The 23,436-nt window shown below is 37.5% G+C and overlaps 1 protein-coding gene across 1 annotated transcript in view; it reads left to right on the top strand.

Annotated features, from left to right (window-relative positions):
* The window catches only part of LOC129899147 (exocyst complex component SEC8), a 31,072-nt gene extending 9,039 nt beyond the window's left edge, over nucleotides 1-22,033 (top strand). The window contains exons 5-27 of the mRNA XM_055973977.1: nucleotides 3,028-3,132; nucleotides 3,524-3,633; nucleotides 4,026-4,205; nucleotides 4,461-4,623; nucleotides 4,770-4,876; nucleotides 5,679-5,977; nucleotides 6,113-6,276; nucleotides 6,425-6,540; nucleotides 10,945-11,015; nucleotides 11,209-11,339; nucleotides 11,422-11,471; nucleotides 16,332-16,432; nucleotides 17,479-17,591; nucleotides 17,896-18,003; nucleotides 18,426-18,623; nucleotides 18,911-18,996; nucleotides 19,727-19,922; nucleotides 20,011-20,088; nucleotides 20,760-20,861; nucleotides 20,954-21,028; nucleotides 21,245-21,340; nucleotides 21,440-21,489; nucleotides 21,583-22,033. Coding sequence (XP_055829952.1) covers nucleotides 3,028-3,132; nucleotides 3,524-3,633; nucleotides 4,026-4,205; nucleotides 4,461-4,623; nucleotides 4,770-4,876; nucleotides 5,679-5,977; nucleotides 6,113-6,276; nucleotides 6,425-6,540; nucleotides 10,945-11,015; nucleotides 11,209-11,339; nucleotides 11,422-11,471; nucleotides 16,332-16,432; nucleotides 17,479-17,591; nucleotides 17,896-18,003; nucleotides 18,426-18,623; nucleotides 18,911-18,996; nucleotides 19,727-19,922; nucleotides 20,011-20,088; nucleotides 20,760-20,861; nucleotides 20,954-21,028; nucleotides 21,245-21,340; nucleotides 21,440-21,489; nucleotides 21,583-21,670 — 2,787 coding nt within the window. The 3' untranslated portion in view covers nucleotides 21,671-22,033. The remainder of the gene's footprint in view (nucleotides 1-3,027; nucleotides 3,133-3,523; nucleotides 3,634-4,025; nucleotides 4,206-4,460; nucleotides 4,624-4,769; nucleotides 4,877-5,678; nucleotides 5,978-6,112; nucleotides 6,277-6,424; nucleotides 6,541-10,944; nucleotides 11,016-11,208; nucleotides 11,340-11,421; nucleotides 11,472-16,331; nucleotides 16,433-17,478; nucleotides 17,592-17,895; nucleotides 18,004-18,425; nucleotides 18,624-18,910; nucleotides 18,997-19,726; nucleotides 19,923-20,010; nucleotides 20,089-20,759; nucleotides 20,862-20,953; nucleotides 21,029-21,244; nucleotides 21,341-21,439; nucleotides 21,490-21,582) is intronic.
* The last annotated feature ends 1,403 nt before the right edge of the window (nucleotides 22,034-23,436 follow it).

The raw sequence follows: 23,436 nt of genomic DNA, 5'->3' as shown, positions 1-23,436 counted from the left end.
TGACTTGGGCTAAAATCTAATTGCCCAAGATTGGGCTCTATTAAGACTGAATTATTGGGCTTTTCTTTATTAAGCCCAGTAACCACTATATGGACTTCTGTTTCCCCCCTTTTCTCTCTGGCACATATGTTATCTCTGCTGCCCCCCCCCCCCCCCCCCCCCCTCTTTGAATCTTCTGGCAATTTAAAAGGGCTCCATCCCTAGTCACGTGACCCATGTCAATTGTACTTTCCTCTTTCTTGTATATATCAATATCCGATATATCATCACCTTCTGTAACCAAACTTCTTTTGTGCAAAGTCCCAGTCTCCCAGTCCTTTCCATGACCTAGAGCCCGTTTGGATGGGCTTAAAAAAGTAACTTTTATGTATGAAGTGCTTTTAGAACTTTGAAGTGCTGAAAGTTATTTTTATAAATAAGCAGTTGAGTGTTTGGATAAAAGTTCTTAAATGAGGAAAATGATGTGAATTTTAGGGTTAAAAGAATAAAAAGGGTAGTTTGGGAATTTAGTTAAAATATAAGGGATATAAAAGTAATTTCCATGGTCAAAGAAAATGACTTTAAGCACTTAGAAAAAAGAAGTTAGGAATCCTAACTTTTCATTTTTGACTGACTTTAAGAACTTTATGGCTTAAAGTTAGCATTAGGTAAACACGTCCAAAAGCTAAAAGGAGCTTTAAGTTGGTTTTGACCAACTTAAAGCCCATCCAAACGGGCTCCTAGTCTGAAACCTAGGTTTTCACCTTGATTCTTGGGCACGACGGCTTCCTTTTTCTGATAAGTCGCCGGAACCTCACACTATATCGGAAGGGAATAAATTAGATCTCCATTGTCCACTTCGATTACCAATGGAGTCTTCTCTCTCGGCCCTTTAACCCTGATCCTTGCCCATCTCAGATGATTTTTAAGCTCGGTTTCTTCTTCATTCTCCAGCCATCCACCACATTCATCCCCTATATCTTCATTACCTTTGGGTTCCATGGCTGTAGAGGAAGACCCAATATTCTAATCCAGAACCACTCAAATCTAAAGGACTCCGGTAATGCACCTTTAGTAGGTGACCACCAGTCAAGATTTAGGGTCTGTTCTTGTCTTCTCCATACACCTATGAGGATGTGCTCCGCATCTCTTCTCGACTGAAATTCGAAGAGGAAGTGGAGCCCACTCATGTCATAAACCTGTAAGTTTGCGACACCTTTCCAGGTTTGAGATGCCCACTTCCTCACGTCATTTATCATAGGGGCCTCTTTGCCACCAGTGAAATTCCCTACCAAGCACCTGCACAGCAAAGGATTGTCCTCCTGGGAGCAGTTCTTCAGCTGAAGCTTATTTTCCATCTGATGATTCCATTTACTTCTTGTAGTAGCCTCTTTGTAGTCTCCTTTCCCAGTAAATGTATTCTGGATCAAATTTCCTATTGAAATAACTGCTCCGAGTGTGCTTGCCTTTTTATTAATGAAGTCGAAGATTTTGACAGCTAGTCTCCCCCATCCTTCATTAAATTTGTTCGCTGGAATAATTATAACTGTCATGCTATGTCCTTTGACTGTTATTACTGAGATCAATCGGCCATATTTATTGAACTTCTGAGTGCAATAAATATAGGTGGAAATATCCCTGTATTTCCAAGACTTAAAACTCTTCCCTTTGTTGTCGGAGGCTTTAGTAGATCTCTTACAAAGCCATAACAGAGCACCCTTGCTGAGGACCAGCCTTCTCATTGAGAGTCTAGAGCTCTCTACCCAGTCAAACCAGTCCCTGAAGCCGAGAAGGAGACTGAGATCATAAGATTTGTTCCCCAATCCATCCCGGCTGATCTACAAATTTAATCTATGAGATTACTTCTAATTTAAACAGTTATCGCGGGATGTAAAAACTGAGTTGTTTGAAAGAAAGATGATCAATTTCCGGCAAGTCTACCGGAAAAGGGAAGTTCTGCAATCCTAGAAAGTAGGAGAGAGAGTGTCATTGGTAAATGTGGCTGGGAGCATTTTTTTTTGGTTAAACTGTTCATTCTAATATCCATGCAGTTGTGGTCTGGGTCAATGGTTTGGTAGTAGAAGCATAGTGGAAGATAATCACCATGTGTTTTAGTGGCCTATTAAGTAATTAATCCAATAGAAACAGTAGAGCATATATTTAGAATACATCAATCATATAAACTCATCCAAAAAAGGAAAAAAATAAATACATAGAGGTCAGTGCTCAGGATTCAATATGATAAGTAGTTCATCGCAGTTGGAAGTCGTGATACACTCTGTCCTCTGTTTGACATATGAATATTTCAACGGTATTTCTTCCTTTCCTTTTCTATCTTTTGCTCTCTTCTTCTGCATCAGAGCAACGTAATCTACCTCTTAATTTTTTATTGACCTGATGCTTCTTATACCCGTGAGAAGATGTTTGACCAGAATTATATTCTCCTCCTAATCAGATAAAAGGAAGGGCTAGCTCTAGGATTGCTTGGTGGGTAAGATCAGTAAAAAGATGAGGCCCTACGGATATTATTGATTGGTCTAGATTAGTTGACAGGAAAGTATACGGGTGGTCTGTCTGCTCTTTTACTGTATTTTCTGTTGTCATTAAGACTCACGGAGCTGAAAGAATTCTCTATTAAGAGTGTCAGGGTGGGAGAGGCTAGGTTGATGATAAAACTGTTGAACCTGTCCTTGTGGGGAGCTCTAGTGGGTTCTCAGTTCTCAATAATGAGAACATTCTGCAAATATTTTCAAGTCCATGACGTTAGTTCAACTTTTAATAAACGTCATCTGAACATTTGTTCTTCCAGTTGTGGTATGAATTTTCCATCTTGGACTTGCCTTATATTTATATTATGTTCTTGGCCTCTCAAATGCTTATGATATTGCGGTCCTCGCAAAGATAGACTGTACAAGCAATTTTAATCAAGAAGAGGCTGCGCGTGTTGATGATGCTATGCAGATTCACAGATCCCTTCAGCCTTTTTATTTTATCATCATTTTCCATCTTCATTCTTGTTGATGCATGACCTTGTCTTTTCTACCTCAGGTTCCTGCTCGTATTGAAAAGCTGATCAATGAAAAGCAATTCTATGCTGCCGTGCAGTTGCATGTTCAATCAGCTCTTATGCTTGAACGAGAGGGCCTTCAAACGGTGGGTTAACTAAAACTTCATAACTGATTCTACCTTCACACTTCCCTGTGGCTGCTTGAAAGAGACTGTGGACACAATTTCAGCCTACTGAGTTTTTTTGTTACACGGTGGTCAATTTTTTCTATTAGAACTGATTTTGTTAATAGCTGCTGCGGGTTTCCTTTGTCATAAAAAAAAAACAAACTGATTTTGTTAAAAGAGGCAGCTTCTTGCTCTATGGTCCAATACTATTACAAATGCTGCATCTCCTGTGGTCGACACAACAACACCAATTTCCAGTTGATAAACAAGTTTTTAGCACTAATCTTTGTAACGTTTTTTGTTGGCTATTCTTACTCAATGCTGAAAGGATAGCTTGATGTACTTACTGGATATTGTTGGCATCACATAGGTTGGTGCTTTACAAGATGTCAGATCTGAGTTGACAAAGCTACGAGGAATTCTCTTCTATAAAGTCTTGGAGGATCTGCATTCCCATCTTTATAATAAGGGTGAATACAGGTACATATTAGTTACCCTTGGTCTATAAAAACCTTCTTGCTGTTTGAGGTTGTATACATGTCAAGTCTTTCATTGTAGACATTGTTGTTTTTTCTATCAATGAATTTGAAGTTTGATATATATATATATATCACGCTGTCCTTATCCACTTAAAATATTGAAGCTGAGGCTACCTCTAGCAATGCAACTTGATATTCTGTTTGTTGAGATACATAATTGGGTGATTAACTAATTTGTTTGTGCTTGCAATTAATGAAGCACGGTTTTGGAGGTGATTCTTCTTGTACTTTGTTATCCTCAACTTTCTGTTGAGAGGAGCCACATGTCTTTTATTTCGATTTTAATTTCAGATGTTGCTTTATATTGGCTTAACACTGGCCTTCCTTTTGCAGTTCAACTCTCTTCAGTATCAGTGAAAGGGATGATGAAGTACCAACCACTGTAGCTGTACCCTTGTCCATGAACAACTCACAGCCTCTCTCTCGAAGAACTAGATTGCTAAAAGGTGACAATCAGTTTGGTTCATTTGGAGCTGGGGATGGATCTCACAAAACTAGTTCTATTGATGGCAGGTAAGACAAAAAAGAAAAATTTAAGTGATGTGGTTCTGTTGGTAATTTTATCCTCAATATTGTTGCAGATGACCACATGTGAATCTAGACCTACCTCTTCATTGGTCTCATCTTTAAACGTACTCGATAGCATCCTCCATAAATCCCTTTCAGTAATAGTTTAACTTTATCAATCTTTTGGTAGATTTCTGCATCTATTCCTCTTTATGGTACAAGTGATAGCAATTGAGTTCCTTTCTTCTGCTTTATTTGCAGCTCCCTAGTAGAAGGTCATGATGAGGATGGTGAAGATACTGTGTCAGATGGCAATCCTACCTCTTTAAGGATTAATGGCACCGATGGTGCTTCAAAGGATGTAAAATTTATCTCTCATCAAGTTCCGACATGGCTTTCAGATTCTACACCAGATGAATTTGTTGTAAGAAAGATGCCAAACCCAGTTAGTTTGGGGTTGTGGCATAGTTGATTGATTGATATAAAGTTGGCTTCTGCATGCTTGTCAATATCAAACTTTTGATATTTATTCACAAGAGTTTAATGCGCTCCAATATATTTCAAATGTAGGAAGCAATCAGGAAAACTGATGCTCCGTTGCATGTGAAGTACTTGCAGACCATGGTTGAGTGTCTTTGCATGCTTGGGAAAGTTGCAGCAGCAGGAGCCATAATATGGTTAGTTCTCATCTTTCATGCTTTTGGGCCAATTGGAAGCAAAGCTCTGATTTGATTATCGCATACTTCTCATCTTGTTCGGGCAGAGATATGTTTTAGAATATCCTCGTAGGCTGTGCGATGCAAATAGGTGCTAACCAAAAGGATGATCTGTAATTGGAGAGGTGAATTTGCCATCAGAAATTATCAAGGGAAGGTGATAAATCTTTGCTCTACACTTGAGACAGAGGAGCTCTTTTAAAACTAGTACACGAGCTGGCTAAGATCCAATTTCTTCTGTGTGGCATTCATTCTCGTTCGGCTCTTGGAATCACATCCAGCAGTGGTTGGAACAGCTCGCAAAATCCAATCACTTCACGTACTTCATTTCCCCCAACCGTTTCTCGTACCTCTATTGAAACAGAATGGTTTCATGTTCTTTCATCGATTGGTTATTCCTCTCCATTCGTATCTCTTTTTCCAATTTCGGTCTCGATTAGTTCATCAATACAACAAACCATGTCAATTAAAGGATGCTACTCATGGTCTTAAGCCAAATTTGCACTTTTGCCCATCGTATTAGCAAATAAACATATTCCGTTAATTCTTGCATACTATGCTAATGGCGGTTACCAGAACTATGATTCGATCCTTGCTCTAACTTATGATGATTTCTTGTTTACTTTTCATGATTGAATTGGTTCAGTCTTATATTTGTTTCTATGTTTCTGTATAGAGATTATCTTCTTCATGTTTCATTTGTGGTGTTTGAATATGGTGTCTCTAATTACTTTGTTTATTTTTATTGTATTTCTTTCAACAGCCAAAGATTACGACCTACTATTCATGAGATAATCACAACAAAGATCAAAGCTCATGCAGAAAATGCTTCACGACCTCGCATTGGCCAGGCTGCTCAAGCAGCCATTACAGGTCTTCACTATCTAAAAGGGCAATTGGAGAGTTTTCAGTCTTCAAAACAGAAGCATCAAAATGGGATATATCTTGCAGTGCTACTAGCAGTCAGTCCTGTTTCACCTGTCATGGCTCCTACAGGAACAGCACAGGCTGCTGCAAAGGAACTCCTTGATTCAATTCTTGATGCTGCTGTTCATATATTTGGTAAGTGTTAAGGTCTTGCAAATTTCTTTTATCATTTTTGCCTTTTCTTTCCCTTATTGATTTTGCTTCTAGTACTCTGCATTCAGCTCAACAATCTTTTACTTTTGGTTTTAATTGCAACTGAACAATTTCCAGAGAACCATGTTATTGTTGGAGAACTTCTTGAGTCAAAGTGCTCGCAACAAATTGACTTGAACACGCCTAAGTCCATGCCTACAGACATCAGTTGGAACCCTGATTCAGATGCATCTCATGCCACTGGAGGCTATAATATTGGCTTTTCATTGACTGTCTTACAGGTCAGTTTCTTCCATGTCAATCATTTGCATTCTGATGCCCAAGATCCCTCTAGTTGGTTATAATACAGATATATGGTGTAGTAACAAAGCAGTGCCTATTCGATTATGGATGATACAAATATATTCACTAATGTTATTGTGCAAATAGAGTGAATGCCAACAACTCATATGTGAGATCCTGCGAGCTACTCCAGAGGCTGCATCCGCAGATGCTGCTGTCCAAACAGCAAGACTTGCAAGCAAGGCCCCTTCAAAGGATAAGAGGCAAGTTAATGGACTGCTTATCACTGTTGTCCTTAAGCTTGTGATCTCTATATTTTATGTTATTTTACTTTCCCGTCTTCTTATTTCAATTTTACTCAATTTATCTTTAAAAGGAAAATATGTTTACTTTTGCTCCCTTTTCCTGTTTTCTTTGTTTTATAGGTTGTTCTCTTCTTGTTCTTTTGTTTGGGGTGTTTCCTATGTTAGGGGGAGGAATTGGTCAATTCATGTGCATTCATTCATTCAGCTTGACCTCAACTAGTCAAGTCCGTTTTGACTTATCTCTTGATACTTGTAACCATACTGGAAAGGCCTAAGTGCTAACTGATGTAGCCCAATTCTCTTAATGGGGTAGAGTATCTGGAAAGTGGCAACTACTCATAAACTTAAATCATTCATCTTTTTGTATTTGTTGCAAATTATTAGTTAGTTGGGATTATAAATGGACAAACCAAAGGCTTTCAAAATTATAACTTGTCAGAGTGTTAATGTTCTGGATTTAGAAGAATTAGCCAAGCTGGAAGGAGTATCTTAGAGATAGAAGTCAGGTGGTTATGGCTGAATCAAAGTGATAAAGATAACAGTTTTTTCACGGAGTGGCAAATATACATGAAAGATAGAACCACATTTAAAGGCCAGAGTAGGGGAGAGATAGCTAAAGACCCAGATTCCGTCAGAGGAGATTCTAAAATTTAGAACTAGCAGTATCATGAAACTGAGGGATGGAGACATACTTATATATGGACACTATTCCCAAATTATCTACAGGAGAAAGTGACTGAAATGGCCATTCACAGAGGAAGAGTGCTAGAAGTGGTGAAAAACTGTGATGACTTTACGATTAAGGATGATGAGTTGAAGGCTCTTTATGAAAAAAAGGGGGTGATTTGCTGAAGGGTGTAAATTACTTTCATCAGTTGGAATGTTAACAGAAGAAAGAGCCTAAATGCTTCATACATTGCACTAATTACCAACATATGTTGAATAAAAGAGCTAAAGGATTGTAGGCTTATTGATTCCCCAAGAAATGTGGAATTCTTCCTTTAGAAGTCATAAAATGTTGGAGCTATGAGGATAAGTATTCTAAGGCATTATCACTACGAAAAGTGCGAATTGGAACACCAAATTGATTTTCTATTTCAACACAAAAACATTGGAATATAGGAAACAACTCAGAACGATCTTTCTTTAATAAAATTCAAGTACATCTTGAATAATCATCATTTGAAACTAACAAAACAAGATCCCGAGGTTGAGCCAACTCTACTAGGACCACATATATCAAAATGAATTAAAAAAAGAGACAATTTCAAATATATACAATAAACTAATTAGTTTACAGCAAATTTAGCCATCTTTTATTTACATTACTTATACCTGAGCTATACACTGAATATACATTATGATACACTCAAAAACTGAATATAGCTTGACTATACATGAAACATATACTGACTATACATGCCTATACAACAAATGACCATTTTTTTGGTAATTACTTTTGCCGAATGGCCATGTGGAAGAATTATCCCTTAAAAAAATCATACTCTGCTCGGCTCTCATCACTACGTGGAAAAGTGGCTCAGGTGTGTTCCCCAAGCCGACACGACTCACAATATAATGTAGACAAACTAGGCATAATCTTCTGAAGCTTGGATAAACTGGATGTCCCAAATGTCTTTGAATTAAGTCAGGAGGATCAGTTGCTGGCCATGCTGTGGAGAAATTGGAGAGGTAAGGTAATAAAGGCCTTGTGATTCACGCCCTGCGCCGATCGTTTGTCCTGTACTGTGGTCCTGCATATTAACAAAATCATCCAAGAATTATGACACAATATAGGGTATCAGTCATACTACTGACCAATGCAAGATTAAAAGGACAACCAAAGACCTAAAGAACAAACTTTAGAGTGACGGGATAGGGAATGAACTTGTCCAACTCCTTTCGCCTTTTGGTATCCATTGGCTAAAGTAACCGTGAGAAGAGATTGTGAATAAGCCATATTATACAATTGATTTATTACCAGAAACATGATCAGAAGCGTTTTGAGTCGAGGACCCATGGTCCAAGAAAGTTAGGCTGTGGTCTGTGAAACATAAGAAACAAGATTACCAATAACAAAATTATCAGCCTGACCAACAGAGGCTACCTGGGGAGACATCTGCTTACTTGATATTGAAGGAATTCATCATATTCCCCTTCAGTTAAAGAATCTTTAACCCCTGGTTACATGCAATGTCGGTTTGAGCAACATGAACTTTTTCGGGTGGTCGATCATGCAAAGGGTAGCATACTGCACCGGTGTGTTCATGCTTACTGCATTTACTAGAATCAAGATTTTAGAAAATGACCTCCTTTTCGTTGATTCTCCATAGTTCGAGATGTCCTATTTTTCATTGTCTGAGATGCGAGAACAGAGGAGTCAACAATTTGTGATGAGATCACTGTGTAATGGGGTGGCTTAACAAGGCCTGGTAATCCAACATCTTGCCCACAAGCCATTAGAAGTTTTGGGCCTAAGATTTGTTTAAATGGATCAAAGTGCAGAACATAAGCTTCACTTTGGGCATTTTGTAGTTCTCCTATGGAAATTCATGTTTCACTTTGGCTCGTAGAAGTACATCCAATTTTAGATGGTCACAACGTTATGATAAAGGAGAATCATAAAGTAATTGCTTTTCTGTTTGTGAGCTAAGTGGTGAAAATGCTTTGTGCCTTGCAATAATCTAGAGTGGTGAACTGTTGTGAAACTTGGATATTTAATGCAATTATATAGTGTTCAAATATTTCATGCTGAGACATGGAGGCCATCTTTGAAGCCTTGTCTGGCCTTCATGTTAATTGTAGCAGAAGTTCGCTCTACCTGATTAATCAGGTCAATGATCTTCAGAATCTAGCATGGAACCTAGGCTGTCAATTGGGCTCTTTCCCCACTAAATACCTAGGGCTGCCTCTAGGTGCCAAAAACTAGTACAAAGAGATCTGGAATGAGGTCTTGGAGAGATGTGACAAAAAGTTGGCAAGGTGGAAAACCCAATGCCTTTCCTTGGGTGGCAGTGTTACACTCATTAATTCGTTCTTGGATGATCTTCCCACTATATGTCTCTCTTCTCAATTCCCAGAGTAGTAGAGGGAAAGATTGACAGACTAAGAAGAGATTTTCTTTGACAAGGTAATAAGGAAAAGAGATGCTTCAACCTGGTCAAATGGTACTCACTCACTTTGAACAAGAAGCAGGGTGGACTGGAGATTAAGAATTTGAGGTTACACAACATAAGTATGGTGCAGAAATGGCTATGGAGGTTCAACTCAGAGGACAATGCATTATGGAGAGGATTCATCTCCCAAAAATATGGGATGTTGAATCAATGGATCACAAGGTCCCTATGGTACTGGTGTATGGAAATCTGTTAGAAACTAGTGGCATGAATTCTGGGCTAAATTTGACATAGTTTGTGATGGCAAAAAGACTACCTTTTTGGAGGATCACGCCATAACAACCTAATAGCCAATATCCCTGACTTATATCTGTAAGTCTTCAAGCTTAAACACATGTCAATCAAGTTTGGAACCCTCAAATCTGGGATCTTCTTTTCAGAAGAGAAAAGAAGAGGTCTTCGGATTTGTTCTCAAGATGTCCCTTATGTGGTCAAGATGGTGAAATCAATGATCACTTTTTCTTATACTGCAAGATAACTTCAAATTTGTGGCACGTGTTTTGTATTCTTGGCATAAACTCGACTATGCCTAGTTCTACTATGGAACTTCTCAGATGCTGGAAGAGTGTAGGGAAGAAAAATGGTGGTGGATCATCGCGGCTTGTGTATGGTGGATGATATGGAAGGAAAGGAATTCTAGATATTTTGAGGATACCAGTAGTCCTATTCAGAAAATTAGGATGAATTGTCTTAGTCTTTTCTATTTTTGGTGTAACCAAAATATGTGGGGGGAGATAGGTGACCTGGTAGATTTAATAGGAAAAGTGTAAGTTTTTGTTCGGTGCTCCCTTATACTTTTGCTTGTAAAGATCACATCTCAGCTCCTTTTGTAGCCCAGTTTTACTGTTAATACAAGTTGTTACCAATTTCAAAAAAGAAAATATTTCATTTCTGATGCTTTAGTTATCGCATTATTTTGTTGTTACTGTTCCTTTTTTGTTGTTGATAAATGTTATATAAGGCTTTCCCTAGAATTTGCCATGTGTTCTTTACTTTTGTATCTTCTTTTCATACTGCGTTGATATGCGTTACCTGTGTTGAGGGTTTTTCGGTATGTTGTTGTATGGGAAAGGCACTACTTTTTGTTCTGTAAGATATTGTGTGTCAACTTTCTCTCTAGTTGATACCATGTGTCAACTTTCACTCTAGTTGATCATGGACCATCTTTGATTTGTATTGGTTTCAGGGATGGGTCAGAAGATGGTCTAACATTTGCATTCCGTTTCACAGATGCTACTGTATCCATTTCAAATCAAGGTATGTCAGGAGAATTACCAAAACAACAAAGTATACTGAGTTGTAGATTCGTTTTCTTGGGGTTTTGTTACATGTCTATTTTCCTACCTATCTTGCTACTTAACTAATGAGCAGGCGAGAAAGATTCTTATTGCACCTTCATCTCTTTTTTGGTTTAGCTTAATGATTTGACTCTATAACAATTTAAACTCAGGGGTTGACCTCATTAGGCAAGGATGGGGTAAGAGAGGCTCCAATGTACTCCAAGAAGGTTATGGTACATCAACTATTTTACCTGAGCAGGGAATTTATTTAGCAGCCTCGATATACCGACCTGTTCTTCAGGTTTGATCTAATCATAATGCTATAATCAGTCCAAGAGTACTGGAAAGTTCTTTACTAATATACTCCAACATTCTATCAACAGTTTACAGATAAAGTCGCTTCCATGCTGCCACAGAAATACTCGCAACTTGGGTAAGCTGGATTTTTTTGTACCTTATCTTGTTTGATGGGATTATGTTCTTAATTCTTATGATAAATGTAATGGTCATTGATGATAAGTAGCCTTCTTTTCAATCGATCCTACCTTGAAATGATTTGTCTACTAACCAGCAGAACCACCTCCCCTCCAAAGTTAAAAACAGAAATAAGGATTAATTTCATCCCACCTTGTTAATTCTACTGCTTTGGTAGAGAGAAATCTAATTGTTGAAGAAACAGTTAATGATTTAGCATATTTTTGTTTGGTGATTACTGTTCGTATCTCCATGTTTCCATTATAGTAGTACAAAATAAATTTCCCAGTGTTATGGAGGAATTTTTTGTGTCTATATGTTATTTGGAACCTGTGTTTCCTTAAAATTTTGATGGATTAATTATAGGGATAATTACTGTAGATGGCCATTCAGTCATTTAATTACTAAAAGAATGGCCAACTTTTGGCAAGCTATATTGTATAGTCACTGCATATTTTCTATGATTTTTGGCTATTTTTTATGTAAATAAAACATGACTATATTTGTTGTAAACTAATTATTTTATTGTATATATTTGAAATTGTCCCTTAATTATATTCGCCGAGGGAACATTTGGTCTAGAAGCAAGTGATGTGGTGATTAGTAATATAGGAATTATAATACTAGAGAAGTGATGTGGTGATTAGTAATATAGGAATTATAATACTAGAGATGTAATACAAGGAGTAATAATGCAAGGATTGAAATGTTGAGATTAGTAATGTAGGGAGTGTTATGCAAGAGATGTAATACAAGGAGTAATTTTTTGATAAAGGTAACATTTGTATATCAATCATCATCTCAAAGCTGGTATCCAAAATTTACATAATATCCTACCTCCACACCTGTGTCTGGCATAAACAAACGATAAAGAGAAGAAGAGAAAGAAAAAAAAAAACTATCCCCATATCCTCCTCCATCTGTTTCTCCAGTGCAGAATAACATCCCAACTGTGGAGGATTTTCATTAGTCTCTGGGGTTTTGTTTGGGCTATGCCTAATAGAATCACACATCTTTTGTACAATTGGGGAGAAGTAGGGGTGGGAGCTGCAGATAGAGATAGATGGAGGATTGTTCCAGCCTATATTTGGTGGATTGTTTGAAAAGAAAGAAATTCTAGATGTTTTGAGAGCAAACATTGTGATCTTCAAAAGATCAAACTAAATTGTATCAAGCTTTTTTGATTCTGGTGCAAACAGATGTATTTAGAGGACACTGAATCCATTATAGATATCCTAGGTTCATGTTAGGATTCAAATTCAGTTTTTCTTACTTTTTTGACAAGCTGTAAATATGGTTTTCGATGCAACCAATGTACTAGTCAATGGATATACACAAATGTTACCTTCTCAAAAAAAATTGATTTATAGTTTTCTAACGAAATAACATATTGGTTGCTATATGAATGGTTATGCTATAGTATGCACCTATGTACCATTTATAGCAATGGGACCTCTTTTACATAAGATAGCAATATTTTGTTAAAGAATTACATGCAATTAATAAAATTGTATATACAACAACAACAACAACGAACCCAGTGTGATCCCACCATGTGGGGTCTGGGGAGGGTAGAGTGTACGCAGACCTAACCCCCACCTTAAAAGGTAGGGCGGCTGTTTCCGAAAGACCCTCGGCTTAAGAGAGAAGAACAAGGGAGGAGAAACAAGGAAAAACAAGGAAAAACAAGACATAGGTCAGTAAAGCCAGACATATAACAGACAATATAAAGATATAAATAATGAGAGCGATAAAGCGATAAAGTCAGGGTAGGAAAGATCGGGGATAAAGGGGCATTAACTACTATAGATAAAATAGGATACCCAAAGTAGACTGGGCCAACTAATATAAGCAGTAATCCCATGCAAAATCCTATGTTAAGACAAATGAGCGCGACTACGACTACTATGGAGAACCGATCGGCCACCTAGCCCACTATCTTAGTCTGAGTCCTCCATAGCCTCCTATCTAAGGTCATGTCCTCGGAGAGCTGCAACTGTGCCATATCATGTCTAATGACCTCTTCCCAATATTTCTTCGGCCTCCCTTTGCCCCTCCTGAAACCGTCCATAGCCAACCTCTCGCACCTCCGCACTGGAGCATCTATGTCTCTCCTCTTGACATGCCCAAACCATCTCAGTCTCGCTTCCCGCATCTTGTCCTCCACCGATGCCACTCCTACCTTGTCTCGGATATCTTCATTCCTAATTCTATCCATCCTAGTGTGCCCACACATCCACCGCAGCATTCGCATTTCCGCGACTCTCATCTTCTGGACATGAAGTTTCTTGATTGGCCAACACTCCACCCCGTACAATAGGGTCGGTCTAACCACCACTTTGTAGAACTTGCCTTTGAGTTTGTAGAATTGTATATAATTCTTTATTTTTATAATTTCTTAATCAAAAAATGTTTCATATACAATTAGTAAATAGAAGACAAAAAAGTTGATAGTTGTTTTGATTATCACACGCAATTAACGGATTCATTTAAGAGTTTTCCGTTATTCCTATATATCTCCCACAACTCCTTACAATTGTTTTCACCCAAAAATATCCCCATGTTCACGCAATCGCATATCAAAATCTTCTATTAAGGATACCGAGAAAATTACAGAGATTGGTACTTTATACAATTTCGTGCACATATCTTGAGAGATTGATACAGGAGATCATACGCAAAATGTTTGTTGCTGATTTTGAAGGATTTACAGTCCATTTGAATTGTTCAATCAGTGCGGTGGTGACACTGGCTATGATACTTTTCCACAATGGATGCTGGGATTGTTGTGGGAAATACGTTGATTATAGAGTGGTGATAAGCACTGAATCAAGCTACGAGGCACTGGTTTCAGCAATTGGACTCAATTATCATTAGACATCTATAAGTGGAGTCGAAGTCGAATACATTGTTAATGATCGGTCTCCTCCTATGGAAATCTGTAAAGATATGGGGGTTCGAGTGTTTGTGGAAACAAAAAAGGATTACAAAGATATTTCAATGTATCCTCTGTGTATCACAACAAAGGAATTACTCATTGAGGAGAACTGCTCAACCTGTTTCCATTGTTGTATACAACTGATAAAGATGATTCAAGTAATGTACAAAATTCAGTAGTCCTCACATGAGCTAGCTTTTTGGGTTGAGTTAGGGCCAAGGTCCATTTCTTTACATGGGTAAGCTACTTATAACACTTGATTATCCTTTTTAACGGTAGTTCTATTTAATTATTCTACATATCAAGGTTTCCCCTTAAATAGCAAATATAGGAAAAGAGTGTATCCCACATTTTAAGGCACTAAAATATCCTCTTTAGCTGAATCCCTAATTTTTCGGACAAATTAATCCCTCCAAGTCAAAAAACTTCCTCCCAAAGCTTACCATTTCAAATCAGATTTCTCCCTCTTCGTAGTCGTCTTCCACCTTCGACTTTTCTCCCGTTGCTTCTCACTTTACAGTGATGATTTTCGCTTTGTTTTTAGGTTGAAATTGGCATCTTGCAGAATGCTCTTTTTTGGTGTTTCTACTGATTTCGAACATCAATGGCGGATAAAATTTCTCGAAAGAGAAGCCCAAGGAATTGAAATCTTACTGGTAGCAGTGTTCTGATTAGTGTTTCTTCTGGTAGTGGCATTCATGGCAGTGGTGATCTTCCTTGATGCAGAGCAAGGAAGAATGCACCAGTTGATACAGAGAAGAAGAGTCCATTTACTCCTAAAAAAGTATGAAACGAAATCAGATCAAAGTTAAAGAACGATAAAACTTCAAATTAGGCTGTATAGAACATGCAAAGAGAAAGGCTAAACAAGGCAAGGAAAGCGATGATAATTTTAAAGACGAGGATTCTCAACCAAAATCCAACAGGAAAAAACATAATGTTGTTAAAATAAAGGGAAAACAAGTAATGTTCTCTAGGTACATGAACACCGGTCGGGCGTCCAGTGCCATAATCCTTATCAGACACCCTTTCCTCAAAAAATTTGCTAAATGAATCTGAGATAAACTTTAGGAGAGAGAGGTAGGCCAAAGAGATATTGAGGAAAGGTGATTAGACAAGACATAACTGATGGCACAACTCCAAGTTTTTTTTTTTTGATGACAAGGGAAACCCGCAGCCGCTACCCTTTGGGTGCGCACAGGGTAAAACCCCCGCTCATATGCAATAGCTCGCAAACCACACAGGAGAAGTAACCCACACTAGGCAAGCCCGGTGCAATGAGCTCGACCCAGAAGGCAAATCCCTTGTTTTCTCTGACAAGGGGTTTTGAACTTGAGACCTCAAACCTAGAAGTCCCAAGCCCAAACCACTGGGCCACCCAACTTCCCGATGACATGATCTTAGATAGGAAGTTATGGAGGTTACGGATTAGGGTAGAATGTTAGTAGGTAGTTGAGTGTTGTCTCATTTCCTAGTAGGATAGATTGGTGCATTGTATCTGTTTCCCGATTTTTATTTTTTACTAGTAGTAGTAGTAGCATTTGTCTCATAGTTGGCCTATCTTATGCCTTTGTTATCTATGTTTTTTACTGTTCTTCAGTTATCACATTAGTTGGTTATAGTTGTTGCCCCTCTTTGGTATGTTATGTTATGTTTTCCTTATTATTTTCTATGTCCTCTTTACTTCTGTATTATTCTGTTAGCTTCTTTGATGTTCGTTACTCGAGCCAAGGGTCTTTTGGAAACAACCTCTCTACCTCCTCTAGGTAGTGGTAAGGTCTACTTACACTATACCCTCCCCAGACCCCGCTTTTGGGACTATACTGGGGGGTTGTTATTATTGTTGTACTCTTCCTTCACTTTTACGCATAATTATTGCAGGAATGATGGACTTCTGGCATTTGTAGAGAACTTTGTGAAGGATCACTTCTTACCAGCAATGTTTGTTGATTATCGGAAAGCTGTACAGCAGGCAATATCAAGCAAGTCTCTTTACATGCTACATTCTCTGCTAGCTAATGAGAGTTATAGAAGTTGGTAAAAACACAATATAGGGATTTTAATGGTAAACAAGAAGCAAGCCTGCTCACGTTAAATGGGAAAATAATGAAAAGTGAATATTGCATTGCATGTTGTTGTCAAAAAGAATATTGCATCGCATGATATAGAAAGAGATTTGAAGATGTGGTACATATTGATTGGACAAGTCCTAATCCAGAAAGTTGATTGTTTTTTAAATATCCAGCCAAATACCTTCAAAGAACACCTTTGATTGCTTTTTGTTGCAAAGCTAACTGATGCGGATCTTTGGGTCTGATCTCAAAAGTTCCCAGGTCACACCCACACATTGCAACTAGTGACATATTTCCTTAGCATCGATAACCTTGTCTATTGCTGCTTAGTTCTCGGTAATAAAGTCTTGCATCTATCTGTCCATGTATAACATATGAACACGTGGTATTACTAAATAATATGCATAAAAAAATAGGCATCAACAATACTAGCTCTTGACCCGTGTATTGATGACTTCAACCTTTATCCGACATACTGTGAAAATTGCAATGAATGGCAGTTACTTGATATCTTTACTTATTAATCACCATTAGATGTTTGGCTATAGTAAATATAAATGGAGTTACATTTATATTAAAATATACTAAGCACCACTAATAATCTGCTAGACCATATTGGTCTGGTGGTGATAGCACAACATGTGATATGCGGGTTAAGCACATGTCACAAATTCAAACCATGCCGCTGACAAAAGCCTGGTATTTAAGTGGAGAAGGGTAGAGAGGTGGAAGACCATTGTACCCTAAGTTTTGAGCGTGTGCAACTGCTCCCTAGGGATTTCTCAGTTATCAAAAACAAAAAAATCAGCTAGACCGTATTTAGAGATAGAGTTAATGGTGATGCTTAAAATTTGCAATTTTCCTCAAATGCTCTAAAAATATAGTCTGCTTACATTGTTGAATTATGTAAATAGATACTAGGCTATGAAGTTGTGATACTTAAAGTTCTTTTATAGGCCCAGCGGCATTTCGTCCACGCGCACATGCTGTAACATCTTATACCCCATTGATTGAGAAAGGTCGGCCAATCCTGCAAGGACTTTTGGCAATAGATTTCTTAGCAAAAGAGGTACTATATGTTCATTACTTTTTCTGATAAATCTTGTATGTTTGTCATTTCGTTATTTTCGAACAGTCAAGTGCCTTGGTTGATCTGTTCTATGCTTTTAGTAAGTATGAGCGTCATTAACACTATAAATTGCTGTATACAAGTGAAGACATCGTTGTTTTTGTCCTCTTATGATATCTTAAGTGTTGCAATTTCATTCGTTCTCCGTCTTTTCTCTCCTTGGGTTGCATCAGCCTGATTAATATCTTTTCCAGTTCTCTTACTTGGATCAGTCTCCAGCATTTAAATGTTTACATTCACACAGGTGCTTGGATGGGCACAAGCAATGCCAAAGTTTGCTGTTGCTCTTGTGAACTATGTTCAAACTTTTCTGGAAAGAGCATATGAAAGATGTCGCACTTCATACATGGAGGTTTGAACAATCCTTCTCATTTGATGGTTGTTTCTGTATAGGTAGCGGGGGGTGCTTATTAATATTTCTTGTTATCTGGAAGATAGTCTATGGAATGGAAGTTTTAGTTCTCTATTGTTCTTTAATCAGAACGACTCTATATATCCAGATGAGAGAAGTTCTCTACAAGAAGATTTTTACAGCTAATGCCTAAACGAAAAGCTTCCAAACAACAAGCAGATCATAGAGTTACCTTATGAGAATCCCCCCAATTGTTACATCTTCAAGTTTTATGATCTTTTTCCTCATAGAAGGGGAAACTATCACTTTGTGGGGCATAGTTAGAAAATGGAGTAGAGTACAGAAGTAGAATATTATTAGGTTGCCTCAATTTCCTCGTCCCCCCTTTATGCACTTGACAATCCTATATCTTATTTATTCAGGCAGTTCTTGAGAAGCAAAGTTATATGCTCATAGGCAGACATGACATTGAAAATCTGATGCGACGTGATTCAGCTAGTGCATGTTTACCCTGCTCAACTGGTGAGCTTAGCACAGAAAATGGTGCTGCCAATGGTGAAAGTTCAGAGGTTGAAATGGAAATCAGTGACGCATTATTGAATTTGCGGCCAATCAGACAGGTATCTTTTTGAGGGTCCTTTTTCTTGGGCGGGGGGGGGGGTGTGTGGAGTGTCTGTGGCTATGTAGACAATAGCTAAACAGGAAGATGAATACTAATGTGAAAAGAGGTGGAATTATTACTTGGTGCATTATCGCATAAATGAGATGAATCTGAAAATAATGGAGCGACTGATGATAGCATAGAATTGACATTGATTCAGCAAACTTGGCAAGTGAAATTTATTGTATATAATTTTCAATGTCAAATATTTTGAGATGCTAAGTTAGTTTCAATACATTTTTGCAGGAAAACTTGATTCGTGATGATAACAAGCTAATTTTACTAGCATCATTAAGTGATTCATTGGAATATATTGCTGATTCAATTGAAAGGCAAGTTCTTAAATCTCTTTACAGTATTGTTCTTCGTTTCAAATGTTTGCTTTAGTCGGGAGAACATAGTTTTTCATGGGTTCTCACATAGTAAGCGAGAGCACTGCCGTGCAGACAAGCATTTTTGAGTAACTGCTCTCATAACAAGTATTGGCAAAAATATGTTTGTTCATTTGGTTATTGGGGCACTAAATTAGTCAGAGCATACAGTAGATGCCACATATTTACCTATCGTTCGTCATTACCATTCAGCAAGTAATTAATGTTGGGTGTCTTACTTTGATACTCCTAACAGACGTCTCACCCTCTTTCAAGTTTATCATAATATTTTTAACAATTTGGACCCATCATTTAAGAGTGTCAATACTTAGAACCGTCTAAATTTTAATTTGACCACATGTCTTCTATGGGAAACAAAAGGAAGGAGTTGTCTTACTGAAAGGAAGAAAAAGGTTTCCTAGAGAAAAAGGAGAAGGAAAAGTTGTCTTGAAAACACGGACACCTGAGACACTGGTACCCATAAAATTTCCGCATCTGCTTCCTCTCTTCCTCACAAGCTCTTTCCCCTCCCCACGGTGGTTGGCTAAATGCACCATTTCTTATTTAGGGGAAGCTTTGGCATTGGTTATTGTTTGAATATAATGAAATTTTTGGTACAACTGAACAGGTTCTGTTTGAACTTTGAATACTTTTTTATGGCTTGTCAGCTTGTTTCTGATGCAAATTACAGGCTTGGGAAGATTTGCCATAGCACATCAAATCAGGTAGAAGAAAATGGGGGGCAGAAAGCTCCAAAGCATTCTAGAATAAGCAGTATGCCTCCTAAGGATTTGGCATCTTTTGCTGAAGAATATAGGAAACTTGCAATTGATTGCCTCAAGGTTCTTCGTGTGGAGATGCAATTGGAGACTATTTTCCATCTGCAGGTTTGTGGGCATGAATGGTGATTTTGATTAACTTTGTTGTGGAAGAGGGTAGTATTTACGACCAACAGTGTGTGCAACTCTTCTACAGGAAATGACCAGTAAGGAATTCCTGGATGATCAAGATGCAGAGGAACCAGATGATTATATAATTTCAATAACTTCCCTGGTAAATTTTCCTGCAGTCTTTAGTGTATAATAACTTTTCCTATCATTTTCTGTTAAAGATCTCTTTTCTCACCCCTACAAAGTCTCCTTACGGTAGTAACTATGTGTGGATGTTGTGATCTACCACATGGTCTCTTTCTATCTTCTCCTTTGAGATTCAATTTTTTACTTTGTAGATTAGCTAAATTCAAATGTTGACTGTTCTCTTGGGAGGGTAGTATGATGATATCGTGTTTCATTTATTTTTATTTTTAAATCCTGACTTCATTACAGGGTCCCATACCTCCTCAGTACCCCATCTGTGATATTAATTCTAAAGAAATACTACCTCTCTTTTAATTTGTTTGTCTGATTTCGACTTGAAACGGAGTTTAAGAAAGTATAGAAGACTGTTGAATCTTGCGGTCTTAAGCTAAAGATATGTGGAATGTACCAAAATTCCCTTTAATCTTGTGGTCTTAAACATGTGGAACGTTATAATAAAAGAGTTGCCAAAAAAGGAAAGAGGTAAGACAAGCAAACTGAAACGAAAGGAGTATTAGCAAAATCTATACATTAGAAGCAAACCAATTGAAGATTATCGCTCATTTCGATTTAGTTCTTCATTCTATTAGAACAAAGTTAAAGAACCAAATTACATATCTATGTTTTTCTCTGGTTTCTGTAATCCAGATAACACGCCGGGATGAGGAAATGGCACCCTTCATTGCAGGATCAAGGCGGAACTATATATTTGGCGGTATATGTAGTGTTGCTTCAAATGGATCTATCAAGGTCTGCATAGAGCGGTTCTGTTGATTAAATTCTGATATTCGATTGAATTTCCGACCACCTGCCATCTTATTCTTCTCTTTATCGCCTCCTAGGCTTTGGCCGATTTGAAATCTATCAACCTGTTTGGAGTTCAGCAAATATGCCGTAATTCCATTGCACTGGAACAGGTGGTGTCTCTTTCCTTGAAAGGATTTCTTTACGGTGGTTCCATTTAGAGAGCTAAATGCAATTCAATTAGTTTGATCTCTAAAGTAACACCTCAAGGAAAGCAATCTGTCTACTCATTGATTCGATGTAATTTTCATTTTTTCTTTCTAGCTTGGATGCTTGCGTTGTTATTTTCTCACACAGCATAACTAATAGTTTTCTTCCAAATTGTTTAGGCTTTGGCTGCTATCCCCTTGACCGATGGTGAAGCTGTGCAATTGAGATTAGACCGTGTTAGAACTTACTATGAGCTGTTGAACATGCCATTTGAGGTAATTAAGTCTGCAAGTTCACGACGTTGAACTTTATGATGTTCTGCTTCTGGTTTTTTAGTTACAACATCTGTGTAATCATTGGGTTCCTTTTCTCAGGCCCTTCTTGCATTTATCGCGGAGCATGAGAACATGTTCACATTTGCAGAGTAAGTATTTTTTTTTTATGTTAGTGCAGTTAATTGATGTGACAATTGGCTACAAGTGGTAATGAAAACAAACATTCAATATCTTCTCTTCAGGTACTCTCACCTTCTTAAGGTTCAGGTTCCGGGTAGGGAAATTCCAGCTGATGCACAAGATCGTGTAGCTGAAGTATTGCCCCGCTAATTCAAACTGAAGTGCAGAACACTGCCTTTCATTGGAACTTGCCGGACAAGAGTGTTTGCAGATTGATTCTTTTTATGTTGCAGAGCTTTGTGAAGTGAAGGCATATGTATAGATGGTTGGAAGTAATTACATGGAAGAAGCTTAACCAGAATGTTCATAAATGTTCATGGTTTTGGTCAGGGCTGTTAGACTTATTGTTGTTATTATTCTTTTTGTAGTCATTCTTTTGTGTCCTGCTTCATTTTTTGGCTACCTTTAATTTTCTTCCTGTCCATATGAAGGGCTTCTTTAGTTTGGATGAAATGAATCATGTTTGTAAAATTCTGTATCGAGTAATAAAAGATCTTTGCTTCAAACACGAAATGCGGAATGCAAGTGGATCATCAACACACTGGCTAAGAAAAAGTATGTAAGTGATATGCCTCACCATCTCATATTTTAAGCACGAGAGAACAATTCCAATTTTTTGGAATGAAATATTTTCAGATATTTATCTTTTATAATTTGGTTTAAGGTCAATTCCTTTGATAAGAGCTTCTAGTTATATTTTTAGTCCTTATGCTGGCATGTAATTCGTCATTGGCTCTCTTTTGTCTGTAAAGTGAATTATATCAAAAGGAAATGAACTTAAAAGTTAGAGCTGTAATTGATTGTAAACTATTTTATACAATAAGTTAGTTGAAGTAAAAGTTGTTTTTTTTCTGACATGCATTTTGGTTAATTAAATAATGTGCAAGCTAGTCGTTGTGAGTTATATTACTTGTGAACTCTTCCAAAATTGTTGCATCCATGTCAATTCTCTAAAAATGCACTATACCTTGTAAGGTTTCAATGCACACCTAACATCATTTTTGAAGAGTTCTGAGTGTAACGAGTACAGAAGATTCAACTATAGGATGATCTGTTTGATTACAGTGCAGCATGAATCAAGGACAGTTTTTTTTTTTATCCCCCATTTTGGAGGATTTATAGTGTTTCCGCACTTCCCCTCCAATGTGACTCGAACCCAGGACAGTTGTAGATCAATACTTAATGGTTTACCCCAACACGTTAGTTCATATGTTAAAATTTCCACTACATTTCAAACTTGTAAATCAAATGGATTGTGAAAACTAGAAACTTAGATCTAGGGGTGTTCATGGTTCGGTTTGGGTCGGTTATTGATTAAAACCATAACCAAACCAATTTAATCGGTTATTAAATGTCTAAAACCATAACCAAACCAAGTAAAATAATAACCACGGGTTTGGTTATTGTCGGTTTGGTTTGGTTTGATTCGGTTATTCGGTTTATGACTAGCCGAGATAATTCAAATATTCTCTCTCTACATTCTTCAAATTCTTATGAAGCTCTTTTTTCCTCACGACCCACAGAGGTTCAAAACAGAAAATGAAACAACTTAAACATTCGGGAAAAAAAAGAGAAAACAACTTAAAATCAATTTAAAATTTGAAAAACTCCTTACAAACCTTCTCAAAATTTGACAATCTTATGCTTGGGGTTAAAGAGTTAAGGTTGCTCTTGAGCCTTCACTGTTAGTCTATGACTGTGAGTCTATGACTTTGTGAGAAACCAACGTGAGAGAAACAAAAATGTAAAAGGAAAACAGGTACTAGGGTTTTAAAGTTTTAACTTTTACTTTATGTTGCTGTTTGCTGCTCAAGTGATTAATGCTTATTAGAAATTTAGAATTTAGAATTTAGAATTTAGAATTGGGCTTGAGAGTTGGGCTAATGGGCTTGGATTGTTGGACTTGGACCGTTGTT

Source organism: Solanum dulcamara, chromosome 1, assembly GCF_947179165.1.
Source record: "Solanum dulcamara chromosome 1, daSolDulc1.2, whole genome shotgun sequence".
NCBI lineage: Eukaryota > Viridiplantae > Streptophyta > Magnoliopsida > Solanales > Solanaceae > Solanum > Solanum dulcamara.
Note: the sequence above shows the minus strand (reverse complement) of the source record. Positions and strands in the feature narration are given on the sequence as shown.